The sequence below is a fragment of the Sinocyclocheilus anshuiensis genome, unplaced genomic scaffold (assembly GCF_001515605.1).
Source record: "Sinocyclocheilus anshuiensis isolate Anshui unplaced genomic scaffold, SAMN03320099.WGS_v1.1 scaffold676, whole genome shotgun sequence".
NCBI classification, from domain to species: Eukaryota; Metazoa; Chordata; class Actinopteri; order Cypriniformes; family Cyprinidae; genus Sinocyclocheilus; species Sinocyclocheilus anshuiensis.
The window spans coordinates 2086429-2103622 of NW_015558579.1; the positions used below are offsets into that span (position 1 = coordinate 2086429).

Below are 17194 nucleotides of genomic sequence, written 5' to 3' on the forward strand. Positions count from 1 at the left end.
GTTTTTATATTTTATATATTTAAAGCGAGTTTTTTTGGGCAGTGTAGAGTAGGGCTTGTTGTTTGTCATTTCTCCGATCACAAATGCAGACATGGTTTTATGTTTATGCGGCGCGATGCAACGCAACGCGTAAAAAGACAGTATAAGTCATTATAATCCATAATTATGTCCCAACTGGATGCAACGAATGCCTCGTTTATAATGGGTTTTCATGTTTTTGAATCATCGCTCCGGCCTGACAGGGCATCATCACAATATGGTGAGGGGCGTAACATTTCCGTCTCACGCTTGAGGTATTCGGCCAATCACAACGCACTGGATAACTGGCCAATCACAGCACACCTCGCTTTTTCAGACCGATGAGCTTTGTAAAAATCGACACGTTTCAGAAAGGCGGGGCATAGAGGAGAAACAATAATGTACAGTATGTGGAAAATAATGTTTTTTGAACCTTAAACCGCATAAAAACATTTCATTACACCAAATACTGTTCTTTTTAGCAGCATCATATGACCCCTTTAAAAAAAGGATGAAATTCATGAAAAGAAAAGCTTTTCAACTAGTTTGGCATAATATTTCATCATTATAAAAAACTTACAAAGAATCAATTTTGTTTAAATTTTACAAACATTTGAGCCACGTGTGGTGCAACCAACATGCAGAAACATACAGGAATCATTTTAAGTTTTCGTTAAAAATTGTGCATTTGCATAAAAAAAAAAACTGTAGATTAGATTTTCAATGTTTTTTTTTTTGGTTTTTTTTTGGAACGTTGCACCATGGCACTATCACAGTATATTTGTTACGTACTGTATTTAAGATTTTCACCTGACAAAGCATTTTTTGGGTGTTGGGGGTGGAAATCAGAAACTTGGGCTTGGGCTCATAAGTAGCCTCTCAGAACACACTAGCAACCACTCAGAACCACCTAACAGCTGCATAGCAACATGATGAAATCCACTCAAAACACCTTAGCAACCACTCAGCAACGCCCTAGCAACTATCCACAACACCATAGTATTGAGACACTGACTTTTGCACTTGCTAGCACCGCTTCCATTTTTTCCCCAGAAACGTAAATATCTAGTTGACATTTATGATTGAGTAGGAGGTCCAGGCTAAGCTGCGAGGCAGTCCTTCCTCTCCTTTTTCTCCCGCAGCCAAATTCCTACACTCCTTCCAAGACACCCAGTCAATTAATAAGACATCGTCTCCTCCCCTTTGCAGCCCCCTGCACAAGAGGCCACCCAGGAGCGGGCGGCCCCGTCTCTAAAGCAGCTTCTCTGGTGGCCCAGTGGAATGCCGGCCAGACAGGAGGGAAGGCCCCGGGACCGAGCTGGAGAAGAAAAGAAAGAAGTCCCATCATTGCTCGCCAAGGCAGCCTGGTCAAAATTTGGGGGAGACAATAGGAGATGTAGGTCCCATGCAGAATTCCTGTATTTCCCGCCACTGACTCTTCAACACCTCCCACTTTTGACCCCAAGCCCTTTCTGCTTTCTGTCCTGTTCAGTGCATTTTGCAGCTTGTTACTCAGATACACCCATCTGTGCTCAAATCAGCACTTCAAATGATGGATCTGTGCTTCACTGGTTTGAGTCTAGTCAATTTGGTTAAATCTTTTTTTTTTTTTTTTTTTTTGAAGATTTACTTGTTGAAAGAAATAATCTTAATGGCAAGTTCTGATGCTTTGACATATATTTGTAATGATGTACATTATGAGAACAGTGTCCAACCATATATATACTATAAAAATATATACTAAATTAAGTCACTCTGGCATGGTTTATTAAAAGGTTAATATAACATGTTTTGTGGGGTTGGGGTGGGAACAAGTCCCCCAAAAGTCGGATTTTCAAACAGACAATCTCTAACCTAAACTTTTCCTAGACATGACATGAAGAAGAAGAAGATATGAATGATGAAATATTATATAAATGGCAAAACATTTAATATTTCACAATTTTCTGACAAATGTAATTATTATTTATAATAATAATAATAATAACAACAGTAATTATTATTATTAGTAGTATAGTGTTGTCTTTTGAAAGATTCAATACAATGGTGTGATTCTTATATATTCTTTTGATCCTTCTGTATATTATTCTAATTCTTAAAATAGACACCAAAATACATCACCATGATATTATTACTATTAACAGTAATAATAATAATATATTGTAAAACATAAATGGCAAGACATTTCATATTTCACAATTTTTGACAAATGTAATTATTATTATTATTATGGTGTTGTCTTTTGAAAGATAAAATGCAATGGTCTCATTATGAAAATATACTTTTATGTACATTATGTGAACAAAAGTAATTAAAACGAATTGTATAGATTCTAGATATTTTATCTCTGTGTGTGTCTGAGGAAGAATCTGGGGATATCAATATTATATTTTAATATTGAATATATAAACTTAATACATACAATATTTAATATATAATCTATAAAAAAAGAATTACATGAGTCTTGAAAATCTTAGGTGAAACAAAATTTGCGTGATAGTAATTTTGTAAAAATAAATCAAACATTACAATCAAAGGCTTAATAATATTCATGGGCTTCAAACAAGTCTGTAAGAAGTTTTTTTTCTTATTTCTTTAATAAATGAAGAATATTTGGATAAAACATTATTGTAGCCACTCAGAACATAAACTGAAAATATAGAAATTAACGTCAGAATAATTGCACACAAAACATGAGCATTTTTGTGAATTTAGAGGTTTTATTCCATTTGTGAATAAGATATGTATCCAAAACTTTAAAGCCCTTAATTGTTTTTTTTAATAAACACCTCAAACATATTTGGAATCACAAAACAAACAGGAAAACAACTGCTAACAAGACCGGTTAATAAAAGGAGCATACTTTCTGATATCACACAGACAGAGTTGATTCAACTCATCTGAGACTAAAACACTCATGCAAGACACTCCAATTCGCCAATGGACTGATATAAGCACACAATCCTTGAAAATATGAACTTTCCATGTATATTGTGTTCTATTATTTCAAAAGAAATTAATCCTGAAAACAAAGCAATGGACACATCAACAGGGTTCAGTGTCATACTGTGTGGTGAAGTATATGGCTTAGAATTTACAAAATACATACATGGCATTAAAACTCGCTATAAACATGACTTTATTTTAGTGCTTTTAAGCATTATAGTTTAATAATAATCGAATTATAATAAATTAATTAATATGAGGAAAAACTCTAGCCCAGCTAGATAACACCATTATTTTTATGATAAGCCATTCAGGTTGAAATCTCTCCATGTAATGGCTAAATATTAAACATCTAGTGCACAGTGAAGACCAATACAGCTCTTATATACATCCCATAATCCATGACCATCAACACAAACTTAAAACTGTGCAAACAGCGCCCCTTGGTGGCAGCGTTTGGTTGCACACCAGGAGGAAAAGAGCCTGTGAATGTTTACAAAACCCTTTAAATCCAAAATTCCCTTTGCAATTTAATGCAACTTGAGCTGGACCAACTGGACAATAAAATGCAAAAATACATATTTCAAAACTAAGCGGCTTTGTAAGACATTTCAATTTGAGATGTTTTTAGATCATCACGATCACAACATGTGAATCTGCTGCAACACCAGACGAATATTATTGACAGTTACATTATCAAACCCATAAGCCCATAGACTGCAAGAACGCATATGATTTTGCATTATGCTTTTTTGGTGGCTTTGTGGAAAGTTCGCGATTAAGGTATACATGGTCCATTTCTACGTCAGACAGGGGAAAAAAATAAAACGAAATCATAGGATTGTGCTAGTAATCTATGCTGCTTAATATGACTCTTAAAACAAACAGAATTACATTTCTAAATGTGTTTCACAGCAGGAAATGCTGGAAGACGGAAGCACATGGACAAGAACCTAACCAAATCAACAGATTTTTAAAGAATTTACTATAAAAAAATTAAAGCTTGGTGTATGTTGAAAAAGGCTGTGATTTTGCATTAAGTTGCTACAAATGACGACTTTGGTAAAATAAATCGGATATGTCATTTATTCAATTATAATACCCCATGATTGCTTGTCCAGTCACATTAGCCAAAAATTAAATTGCAAGCACACAGCCAATAGGGCTGGCTATATACACTACCATTCAAAAGTTTGGGGTTAGTAAGATTTTTATGCGAAATATGTTATATATTCTTAACATTTAAAGCAAGATTTCTATTTGAATATATTTAAAAATGTAATTCATTTCTGATGGCAAAGCTGAGTTTTCAGAATCCTTTACTCCAGCTTTCAGTGTCACATGATTTATAATATGCTGATTTGCTGCTTAATAAACATTTCTTATTAGGGCTGGGTATTGACACAAATTTCACGATTCGATTTGCTTTCTATTCACAAGCTTGCGATTCGAATCGATTCTGATTGGATTCAATTCAATATTGATTATTTTGGATATATATCAGGTACAATATTTGGCAAATGTTCTAAAGAAAAAAAAATCGACTAATCTACAAGAGAGTCAGCTGGTGGTATATTATAATACTGGGGGTTAAAATGAACTTATTTGTATACAAACACTCAAATTTGAGTTTTTATAATAATAAATTTATACCACTAACTTTACAATTACATAATTATATTTCCACTCCAATTCGTTTTTTGAAATATAAACATTTAAATGGTGGCTGTCATAACTTTTATGGATTTAGCTCTTCAAACATAGATTAAATATGAATTCATAATAATAAAAATGATAATGAATATGTTATATGGTGCATATATTTAGCGAAATGCTCCTCTATAGAGATCATTTTTCCAGATGACTAAAGAGTTTGTGGTCACCGAATGCTTTTCTGAGGTAAATGAGACGTCACGTGACATATTGTTTACAAGCTGTTACACTACCATCTTTTCACGGTTGAGTGATAACATGAAACAGGATACGGATTTTGGTAATTTGTACTGTTTCTTTTAACATACCTTCAGATGTTCATTCATGTTTATTTCATGCTGTAACTGGTTAAAGCGGAGGAGATGATCACTCCACATTAAACAGCGCCAAAACAGTATTTATTGTTTGAATATTGTAATAAAATGGACAGAATTTGAAATCTGAGACTTTGTTTCATATAAAAAGTATCAAAGCACAAAGCTTATTGTGGTTTTTTGAATGGGAGGTGCACTACAACGTTCCATTTATTAAATGAAAACAGGCTAGACTAATCGATTCTTGGGATTTAAGAATCTATACTGTTTCGTAAAAATGAGAATCAATTTTTACCCAGCCCTATTTCTTATTATTATCAGTGTTGAAATAGGTTGCGCTGCTTAATATTTTTGTGAAAACTGTCATATATATATATATCTTACTGACCCTGAATGGTAGTGTATGTTGACAAGTAGAAAGTGCTCTGCAGTGTGTGCTACACATAATCCAAAACTATTTTATACAACATTGTTTCTTTGAAAAATCTCAATTACATGTTCTTTTAAACTCTTATTAATTGAGAGAACTCCGTGTAATTTTTGTACTTTTAAAAAATGTATTTGCAGTACTACTGAAGTGAACAGGAAAAAACCCTAAAATTGTATATAATTAATATATAATATATTTCAGTCAATGTTATTCTCAAGATTCTTGACTCCAAGACCCCCAAATGTCCACAACAATTTAAGGCCCCATGACCTTTCCAGCTGTTCATGCTTGATCAAGGAAAGGGATTTAAAAAAATATTTGTACTAAATTTTTAGCTGATAAAATATTTTGAATTTTATTATTAAAATGCCCATCGAGTTATAAAATGTTCCTAATTTACCTGACTTTTCCACATCTAGGCCACTGAGGCCGCCTGGTTGAGAACCACTGATATACATAAAACATATACCTAAAATTTTGATGTTGAAAAAATTAAAGTTCTTGATCATGTTATTTGTCAACTACCCCTAGCCACTTTTTTAGTCAATGTAAAAATTACAGGCTACTTGCTTTTTTTTTTTTTTTTTTTAAGTTTCAAATGACAGTTTTGAACTTTCACAGTCTGACTTTAACACCTAAAGCATAGCCACCTCTAGAACAAGGCAATTCTACTAAAGATATCATGAAACCGAATGGGAGCAAGTTTCCATGCAATTAAACAAATAGTATATTCCAACATTAATGTGAAAGTTCATTAAAGTGAAAAATTTGTCATCATGTACTCACCCCTCCACTTGTTCCAAACCTGTATGAATTTCTTTCATCTGTTGAACACAAAAGAAGATATTTTGAAGAATATTGGTAACCAAACAGTTGACGGTAGCTATTATAGCATTTTTCCCCATACTATATAAGTCAATGGCTACCATCAAATGTTTGGTAAAGAGCATTCTTCAAAATACCTTATTTTATGCTAAACAGAATAAAGACACTTAAACAGGTTTGGAACAACTTTGGAGAGTGAGTAAATGACAGAATTTTCATTTTGGGTGAACTCAACTCTCCAACTTCAAATCCACAGCCCCTTTAAAAACAAGGTGGATCTTAAAAAGTCTAATCAGCCCATCTCCATGAGCAGATGAGCCGCCCACACCCGGCGCTATCACAGATACAAGCGCACAGGGCCCCTAAGTTACATTTCACAAGCAGACAACACAATTTACAAGCACCCAAGAGCACTAAAATAGGGCAACAAAAATGGAGTGCACAGATCAAAAGAGTACGCTCAGTTTAAGGGCCGATGCTCACTACGCTTCTATAAACGAAAACCCACGTCTGGCCTTTAATCTCATAACAGCTAAAACAAGAGGAAAACCCCCTAAAAACGTATCAAACCTTAAAACAAGCTCCATGTTTGTGCGATTGGATGCAGGGAGCCAGTGGGACAAAGAGCAGCACGGCAAACCATCCAATAAAGCTTCGGTCCCCAAGGAGAGTTCAATGTAGGACTCTCTCTGCCTCCCCTCATTCCCGTTCTATTAATACACCCAAACAAAAGGAGGAGGCAGTAACGAGGGAGCTTCAGGGAAAACAGTGATGGGGAAGAGGCCGAACGCAGCGGCTTTCAGCCACATGAAAGTGAGCTGAGCTCCTGCTGTTCTTATTGCTCTTGTCCTTTGCCCGGGTTCGAGTGGGCAGGAGCACCAGTTTATGTGTGTTTGATGTGTGTGTGTGCGTTCGTGCATGCGTACCCACCCCTGGGTCTCAATCCAGCCCTCACTATTTAAAAGCTCAATGATAGGATGTCTCATCTCGGTTAGTGCACAGGAAGTGGAATGCATGATTTTCTTAGAGACCAAAGCCTTGCGTCTGTCCCTAAAAATGGCAGTTACGTTTGCACTGATGAGGCACTGTTTAGATTCAGTATTTTCAAATGCATAAAGGTCATTCAGGATATGAACAGAAACATAAGAGGAAAGGAAGAAAATAACTTTTGCATAGCAATGTAGAGTTCAAGTGCCTTTCAAATAGTTTTGTAGTGCTTGAAAGATATGAATACCACCATGTCAGTCATCACAGCATAATGCTCTGAACAATACAGATGGTCGTTCAGACTAAAGATAAAACCATTCCTTTCAACTGTAAAAATGCCACCACCAGCTAGAATACAAAAACACAGAGAACCACATAATCAGCTCAGCAGTGTTGTACACTCTTAAAATGAAAGGTTCTGTATTGGCATCAATGGTTCATCCAGGAACCTTTAACAACTATGGAACCAAGTGGAAAAAGGTTTTTCAGATTATTAAATGTTCTTCACACTTGTTAACATGTTATATTAGGAACTCTTCACTGAAAGAATCCAAAATGGTTCCTCTATGGCATTGTTACCATAGAACATAGGAAAAAAACTTTTTATTTTTACGAGTGTAGTACTCAAGTCCAGACAAGACTGGATTTGGACTCAAGAGACCAGTGCTGAGTCCAAACGCTCCTGAAAATATGAACTGGAGTCCTGCAACATTGCACCTCATTGTCACAAAACCTCCAAGGCTTGTGAAACAGATGATGCTAAGAAGAAAAAATGCAAGCGCATCGTTTTAAACACCACAGACTCTGCCGCAGCATGTCTTAAAGCATCATTCATCTAACACAGGGCCAAAAACACAACCTGCCACCATCAAACAGGAAACCACAGATGTCTTTTAGCTGGCATATAACTTCATTTCGGGCTAAAATGTGGCCCTGCAGTCATGGTTATCTTCTGTAAGATAAGCGTGTCATTAGGCTTTGCAGACGCTTAAAGTCAGCATGAATCAAAACCCATTTTCTTTCTCTCATGTGGTGCATTCTCTAGTGAAACAGTATAACAAGACAAAAATGTAGGGAGGGACATGAGTCTATCCATCAGAAACTGATTGGATCCAGAAAAGTGGCAGCATTACAGAGCAGAATGCAGCCAGATTGAATGCAAGTTTGCTAAAACTGTGGCAAAAGAGCCATTTAGCTACTGGTTAGCATTATCCAATAGCCTGAGAGGCCTAAGTGATCGTTGCAGGGGAAGAAAGAGTTACATCTTGGTTTGTCACTGTTTACAATAGAATCTGGTGCATTAAAAATTTAAAATTAGTCTATTTTGATTTCACGTTGACTTTAAGCAGATTCATTCTCAGCTTGAACTTAAACTCAGGCATAAAACCTTGAGTGAAACAACACCCAAAGCAACACCTCTAGAGTTCTCTCATTTAAGACGCGGTCACATATGCGAAATTTCAGTGATAAACCAAAAAACGTCCACGGTCTACTGTCGATATTAGCAATGCACGAAGCAACGCTCACACAGAAGTCACTTTCAAACCAAACAGCTTCTTCTTCTGGTCAACACATCAAATTTGTGTGAAAATAACTGAACCTGATGCAAAATATGCGTGGAGAAATTTTTCGCACCTTTGCAAAATTTCTAAATGCACAGATTCCTATCGATATAACTGGATTTCGTCCAGAAAATTTCTTAGAGCAAGAGTAAATGTGACTTCACCTTCAAGTCTCTTAAAAAATGAATTCAAGTTTAAAAGAACAAATAAATAACCTGAGGAAAGGATCTCAACAGAAATTTCAAATAACATGTAAATAAGAAACAAACTGTCTTTTTTACCTTGCCATGGGTAACTAACAAGAGTTTTACAATGAAATGCTTCCAAGGAAACTATTAACACCTAATTGTTGCTACTTCAGTAAAATTGTAAAAGTAAAGTTAGATATGTGAATCAATACCACGAAGCTCCCAGCACAAATGGAGCTGTCATATTTGACACATTGATATATACCAAATATGTATCATATACCAAATCTGAGAGAAGTCTGAATAAACAATAAATCTCCTCTTTTATAAATTCTATTTATATTCTTTTAAAATACATATCCCTTTCCTTTTTTTGCCCAAAGCAAAGTGCCTGGTCTTTCAGGACACTGCAGAAGCAGACTTTCCTTTTTTCACCATCAGTGGAAGGTTTGATGCACCTAAAAGTGAAGTTCTCCCTCCTGTTTGAGACACTGGACTGGATGCAGTGAGGTTTCGCCATGCAGGACTTGAGCCAGAAGTTCACTCAAGCTCAGTCTTCAGCACTCATGGTATGCATCTATTGCTAGTGATGGACTTGAGTTGGTCCCCGCATGCAAATTCTGGAGTTGTACAGCCTTGCCAGAGCGTGAGGAGAAAGAACGGTGGGATAATTATGTATCCTAATTACGTAACCTATCCTGTTGTCCAACTCTCAGACAGGTTCACTCTGAAAATGTGAAGGCAGGCTGGGGCTCGCCCTGAGAGGGCTCATCGTCAGGGCCAAGAGTGAGAGGTGTGCTCACGGAGGCCTGGGGAATAATAGCTGTCGCTCCACCTGGTGGTGTCTTATCCTGAGACTGGGAGGAAGAGGATGATGAGTGTGTGCTCTCGCTGGAGCTGCTGCGGGTCTCTGTGCTGGTGCTGGTCTTCTTCATCTTTCTGCGTTTGGCCAAAGGAGCCTTGTCAACTGTCTGGAGTCGGAAGCCCTCCCGCTTACACTTATTAAAGGCCTGGGGAAGACAATAACAGTATTATTTTATGTTGTAATCTTTATTTTCTAGCATCCTTCTGTTTTTTTCTCTTTCTTACATTGAAGGTGGCTTTGACACAGGTGTGCACTGATATGGTAGAAGATCCCAGGATGTCAGGGGTCATAAGAGGGTTGGAAGAGAGCTGACTGTCATCCTGCAGCCAGGCATTATAGCGTAGGCCACACATTTTTATCCGCTTGTCAGGGTCCACCGTCAGCAGCTCTGAACCATGAGTAGGTCAGGCACATTTTAGTTTTAACAAATGCATTCCAATTTAAATCACTGCAAAATGGTCTCTAAACATCTTCAGCTGTGTCTTACCTTGTATCAGATCTTTGGCCTGATTAGATACATTCCTCCAGGCTTCACCTTCGAAAGAGAAGTCTCCTTGTTTGATCTTCCTCATAATCTCTTCTGCACTGGTGTGCATTAGACTCTTCCCATGGCACTGAAATGGGACCTGGCCAGATAGCATGGTGTACTGCAAATAAAAAAATAAAAAACACAAGTGCACCTTAATGCGGGGTACCTAAAGGTTCTATCTAACAACCAACCGCATCTTCACATGCGATTCATTAAGAAAAAAAGACATGAAATTTACCTTCACTGTTATGCAAATTATACGGAGCTGTACCTTCCTTTTAAAGTCTAATTTATTTTCCAAATACATGTTCTTGGTTTTATTGTGCACAAACCATAAGTTTGCACACATTTTATAAAGTTTATTTTAGTAATCTTTCATGAAAACGTTATCATTTGATCCACCTCTGAGTCAACTTCCTGTTTTGAAGATGTTACCAAGACAGTAAACACACTTTTTGATACAATCAATTCCCAATGAATAAAATCAAGCCCTGCCTTACATTTAATGTGACAAGAAATGTCACATTATGGATGTATAATGGATTGGGAATGTTTCCACATATTGATTTTATACCTGTCAATGTCTGTTTTAAATCCTTTTTTATTGCCAAGATGATGTTTAAATGTTGGGACAGTGCACATTAATAAACATTACTGTAAATATGCAAAAATTAGCCAAATAACATTTTTCATCTGTAGTCCCTGGAAAGAATGTTACAGTATCACCCTAGAAACAAAATATAAAATCAAAATTATGCATCATCATCATCTATCAACATATTAAAGCTGTTCTGAAAAGTTCAATCTTCTTGCTTAGAGCTATTACCAAACTAAAATATTTCTTGTCTTGAACAGGACAATCAGTGAGCTTCTGACTGTTACCATCAAGAGTGACCATATTTCTTCTAAGGACACAGTACACAGTTTTGTTTTTTGCTTTTAAAGCTGTAAGTGAAATGGAACCTTGTTACACTGATCTCTGCAGTTTCCATCACACCTACAGATCTCTTAAATGTGCCAACCAGCTGCTCCTTACTCACTCTTGGTGCTTGATGTTTAAAGATAATTGTGCCTTCTCTGTTGGTGCCGAGGTCAGAAAATAGCCACACTCCATTGTGTCCTCATCAATACACTCAAATTGTGCCTTAAGACTTATTTGTTCTAGCTGGACATTGTCACATGTAACAGTCATTGTGTGCTGGACAGATGTAATGTGTATTTTCCATTTGTCTGTGTTTGAGCACAACACACACTGATAAACCTTTGTTGTTTTTAAATGTGCTATATCAATAAATTAGAGATAAGAACACATAACTGTTATGAAAAGTAAATGGAAAAAAGTGCACAGCTAAATAAGCTACAAAGCTCTTGTCTTTCTCTGCACTGTGGTCTCTCTCCACGCTGTGCAGAGCTCCAGGGTCTCTCAGCTCACAGCCTGTCAGAGATTATCAAGTCAAACTCTGCTGCACTACTCTGTTCTCCCCCCAGCCAGGTCCTGCTCCCCAGTACAGAGGGCCACAAAAATAACTCAGCTATGGACATCTCCCCCAGGCTCCTTCTCGCTATCTCCACTCATCTTTCTCTCAATGAAGTCCTGGCTTGAAAAATTTCTGCTTAAGGGTAGTCACGAGGACTCCGATCAGCAATGCTAAGATGTTTTGGAAAGGCTTGATAGTTTGTTTATTTTGGTTGGTGTTCAAATGAATAAGTGTCAGAAACAGCAAGACATGGATTCATATCCAAAAGGAGTAAATAATCTACATGAAGGAGGATAAAAGCTTGTGTGGATACAGAATCTCATATTTGCAGAAATAGGAGAAAGCACTCATATATTCATACAAAATGCACCATTCAGTGTTTTATTTCCTTAAAAAAAGGCTGAAAAATGAGATACTTCCGTGTGACAAAGGTTCATTTAGCACTTGCCACTTTCTCTTCTCCATAAAATTAGTTTCTAACCCTAGTGAGCTTCCCTGAAGATTAGTGGTCGACCGATATGGATTTTTTTGATGGCCGATGCTGTTATCTGGATGGGTGGCCAATGGCCGATATAAAACCAATATACATTAAATGATTATCACTAGGGGCTCTCAGTTGATAAAAATTTTTAATCTAATTAATTACATGATGTATCGTTTAATTAATCTAATAAATCGCAAATTACATTTGGCTGTGAAAATACCCCAAAAGATTATTTAAAGCTATTTTTTGTTAAATGAGAAAGTATTAAATAGACATTACAAATAGTAGCTTTAGAAAGACATATTTTATTTGATTCAACATAAAATGTATTAGACATAAACGTTTATGCCACAACGGCCTAATATTAACTATGGAACATAAAAGAGATCATTTGAGAAACATCTCAGATTTTTTTTGTTCATGCAATGGAAATCATTGGTAACTAAAACAGCTTTGTTAGCAACAGTCTTCAAAATACCTTCTTTTACGTTCCACAAAAGAAAGTAAGTCATTCAGGTTTGAGTAAATGATGACTTTTTTTTTTTTTTTTGGGTGAATTATCCCTTTAAAGTTTTTTTTTTCCCTTTTTTAAAAAAAGATTCAATAATACTCTAAATGAGAAAATAAAACTGCCAGCAGGTGGCGGTAAATGTCTTTATGAGTTAGTCATTCATTCGATTCGTTCAAATGGCTGATTCATTTCGGAATTAAGTAAACGGCTCAGTTTATTAGTGCATTAACTGCGTTAAAATATTTTAATCGGGTTATTTTTTCATAACTAATTTAACGCGTTAAGCTGACAGCCCTAGATATCACTATTTAATTTAGAGATAATGACTTTAATTGACATAATATTTACGTACCGCAGTAAAGAAAAAAAAGTTGAGATTCCAAAACAGAACGTTTTAGTGCCATTTTGTAAAACGCCCAAAATTATAATTAACTTAATAAAATTTAGCGGAGCTCGCCCAAAGCACAACCTACTCCATGCCTGCTCACTAGCGCCCCCTCCTAATTGACATAATATTTACTAAAATAGAAATAATTTGATAAAAACACATTTTTAAAAATAGATTTATATTTTAGATAGCAATTTTCAAAAACGTATCATCCAATGCTGATAATTAAAAACGGCAAACATATATCAGTCACCACTATTGCTGAGAACTAACTGAAATAGGACCTCAAAAACAATAATTTGTAAAGGGAGCAACTTTAAGTCACTCTCACTCATTTAGCACTCGTCAGCCATCTTGGTAATGTATAAATGAGCAATCTTGAAAAAAAAAGAAAAGAAAAAAAAATTACCCTTCCTAGTACCCATAACTTACATACTGTAGGCATTACGTGCAGTATGAATATTGGCCTTACCAAAATAACTCCTAAACTCCAGAGGTCACAGGACTCATCGTAACCGTCGTATTTGAGGATTTCCGGTGCAGCGTACTGAAGAGTGAAGCAGGGGGTCTTCAGGAGCTGATTGTCGGGTGGTTTGAGCCGTGCAAAGCCAAAGTCAATAACTTTTATCTCTGAATTCTCAGTGTCATCAGTGAAGAGCAAATTCTACAAAGAGAAAACTCCATTACACAGTCAGAAAAATAAAGCAAAACAAAAAAACTTATTAGTTTACCAACACAAATGTTTATTAATTCACTGTTCACCAAACTGAAATACAAGCAAAATTGAGGAGCATAAACTTAACAAGGCAGATGTTTCTTGAATAAGTTTCCTTTTAATTAAGTGAGACTTGTCAACCCTGAGGCCTAACTACTATGTAAAGTTCTGCCCAACCTGTACTTTGGGGCCCATCGGCCTGGAGTGCTGGGACATGTGGGTTGTACATTTGAGATAATGACAATGGATGTGTTGTGGCGTGCTGTACCTCAGGTTTGAGGTCCCTGTGCACTACACCAACATCATGCATGTGGCTGACGGCAGACACCAGTCTGCGCATGATGCGACTAGCCTCCGTCTCGCTGAAGTGCTGCTTCCTTCTGATCCTCTCCAGCAGTTCTCCACCTTGCAGGAGCTCCAGAACAAGATATGTGTGTAGCTACACAAACAAAGTAGTGTTATTTTAATATCACTGATATACTAATATACGTTTGTTAATATTTTGAACTAGATTTTACTTTTACATTTTCTCATTTCACTTTTTAGTTTTAGCTACTCTATATAGTTTGTATTAATTTTATTTATTCATTTTAGTTTTTGTTTTTTTAATGCTTTCTAAAGCTTTTTAAAACTTATTTCAGTAAATGTTTATTTTATTTATTCAAATGTCTTTTTATGGTTATATTTTTTGTTTAAGTTAACTATAATAACAGTGTTAGAGAACTCAAGTCATTCAGTGTAATGATGCAGTGGTTATCACATGTGCTCCAGAAATTTTGAGCCTTGGTGCTCATGTGAGCAATAGGGTTTAAGTCTGGCCTCAAACACATCCAGAACAAATTTCTCCTCTCTTTCCAATAATTTCCTGACACTTTCTTATCAATCCACATAATAACAGAAGCATAGGCAGTGCCGATCTTCCCTACGCACAAAGTACACACTCTTGCTCTCAAGGATGATTTAAAGGGTCATGAAACATTAAAACACATTTTTTGAGATGTTAAAATATATGAACAGGTTAGGTTGCACATCAGTGAAAACAAAAATAGCACTCATTATGTCTATTATTAAGCAAAAAGTGGATATTTTTTCATTTTTGGAGCAATTTCGTTCTTCCGATTCAAAAAGCAAAGTTGAACCGACATCAAAAGTGACGTATATGCGTTAATTTGCAGTGGTGATTGGCTGTCGTGGCTGGAGAGTACGTGTCTACGTCATTAGTTTTCTGAGCTCTTCTTCTGAGTACTATTCATGAGAATGAAGTCTTATGATCCAATCACTGCGCTGTATTACGCATTATGTCGTCTTACAGCAGAGAATTCAAATCTCATGAACGAGCTTCCGTGCTGTCAGTTCACCTCTGTAAACATGACCGTAACAATATTTAATATTTAACAACACATGGAGTGCGCATGAGAGAGCAGTTTCTGCGCGAACGCCGTGATGAGTTTAACAACACTCTCTGCAACGATCATAGTTCATATCCAGACCAGAGTTTATGTGAACATATTTCATATTCTCTTGTGCTCCAAACTTTAACCAGCACCGTGTATTCTTCAAACAAAAGATGCACAAATAATGGCACTGATAGAGCGGTACGTTGATCATGAACCCGATGACATGACGGATTATTGTTATACACAGTAAACAAAGATACAGACTGAAAATTAAAAGAAGAGTAAACAAAAAGTAACTATGCCTTTATTATTTCTGTTTTAAACTGATGTGTGTCATTTGTTCTGAGACTGTAGTGCTGGTAAACATGAAAATATTATTTGAACTTTTAAATGTTCTTCTTAATTTTTCATATATTCCATTTCAAATAATAATTTTTTTAAACATATTGGATTTGTTCATGATAGTCGTTAGTCTCTAATGATAAGATTTCTTGAGAGTTCATTATCATTATTATTATATTTTTAAAATATATCAAGGTGGCCCCTCTATCTCCGTTGTTGACGGTTTTTTCTTTCTTTCTTCTGCTCATATTTTAATATTAATTCGACTGTATAATAAGTGTGTTGTAGGTCGTTTTCTCAAATCGAATGAAAATTCTGTCATTAATTACTCACCCTCATGTCGTTCCAAACCCGTAAGACCTCCGTTCATCTTGCGCTCCCCCCACTTAACGTAAACAACGCCGATTACGTCCTTGGGTACTCTCCAAAATGGCAGAAGACGTAACTCGGGGGAGAAGAATTGTTAAATAAATTATGTTATTTTTGTTTTCTTTGCGCACAAAAAGTATTCTCGTAGCTTCGCAAAATTGAAGTTGAACCACTGATGTCACATGGACTGTTTTACCGATCTCCTTGCTACTTTTCTGTCTGGGAACATTTCAGTTGCGTTGCTGTCTATGGAGGTTCAGAGAGCTCTCAGATTCCATCAAAAATATCTTAATTTGTATTCCGAAGATGAACGAAGGTCTTGCGGGTTTTGAACGACATGAGGTTCAAAACATGTGACAAAGCTTTGCTTTGGGCCCCAGAACTCTAGGACCAGCACTGGGCATAACATAACATTAAATATAAAATTAGGGACCACAAAGAAATACATTATTTGCAAGAATAACCACATGGAACAGTATATGATCGCAATTACACAGATAGATAATCTATTATGAAGTGCAAAGCCTTCTATCCTGGTGGAGATGTACGTTTAATGACAGAAAGAAAGTCAGAGGGAATGCTGCCTTTGAACTCAGAAGGAGCAGGAAAAATCACTTGGCAAAGGTTCACATTCAAAATGATTTAATAAATGGGCTTCAGTCTCATTATATGCTGAATGAGTGTTAATAAGTGAACAGCAGAACAAGTGTTTGCGTGCCATACGTGGGTGGGATGAGAAAAGAGTGTATGAGTGTGCAAGTGTGTGTGCACGAAAGAGGAAAGAGAGGCAAATGAAAAAGAGCAAGCTAATATCTCTCATTATCTCTGGTATAGAGGAACAAAGACCGTGACCGGGCAGGGCGGCTTTGCTTTTCATCTAGGGCACGGCACTGGGTACAGAGGGTGGGTGTTGATAACCTCCATTTGGCAAGTGGGCATGCACACACACATACACATTTTACAGATCTGAAGAGGTGCCCAACTGACTCAAGCTTATCATACTAATGAATAATAGGACGATGAATCAGGATGTCTGGCACACACACAAAATAAAAATAATACATATAACATTTACATTTAGTCATTTAGCAGACGCTTTTATCCAAAGCGACTTACAAATGAGGACAATAGAA

The 17194-nt window shown here is 36.3% G+C and overlaps 1 protein-coding gene across 2 annotated transcripts in view; it reads right to left on the bottom strand.

Annotated features, from left to right (window-relative positions):
- Nucleotides 1-9276: 9276 nt before the first annotated feature.
- LOC107679795 (ribosomal protein S6 kinase alpha-5-like) overlaps nucleotides 9277-17194 on the bottom strand; it is a 38189-nt gene continuing 30271 nt past the window's right edge. The window contains exons 13-17 of one of the 2 annotated variants that reach the window (XM_016475458.1): nucleotides 14222-14392; nucleotides 13711-13902; nucleotides 10336-10495; nucleotides 10073-10236; nucleotides 9277-9993 (exon numbers count right to left, since the gene is read on the bottom strand). In XM_016475458.1, the coding sequence (XP_016330944.1) occupies nucleotides 9706-9993; nucleotides 10073-10236; nucleotides 10336-10495; nucleotides 13711-13902; nucleotides 14222-14392 (975 nt within the window). In that variant the 3' untranslated portion in view covers nucleotides 9277-9705. The remainder of the gene's footprint in view (nucleotides 9994-10072; nucleotides 10237-10335; nucleotides 10496-13710; nucleotides 13903-14221; nucleotides 14393-17194) is intronic. The other variant, XM_016475459.1, reaches the window with a different exon arrangement.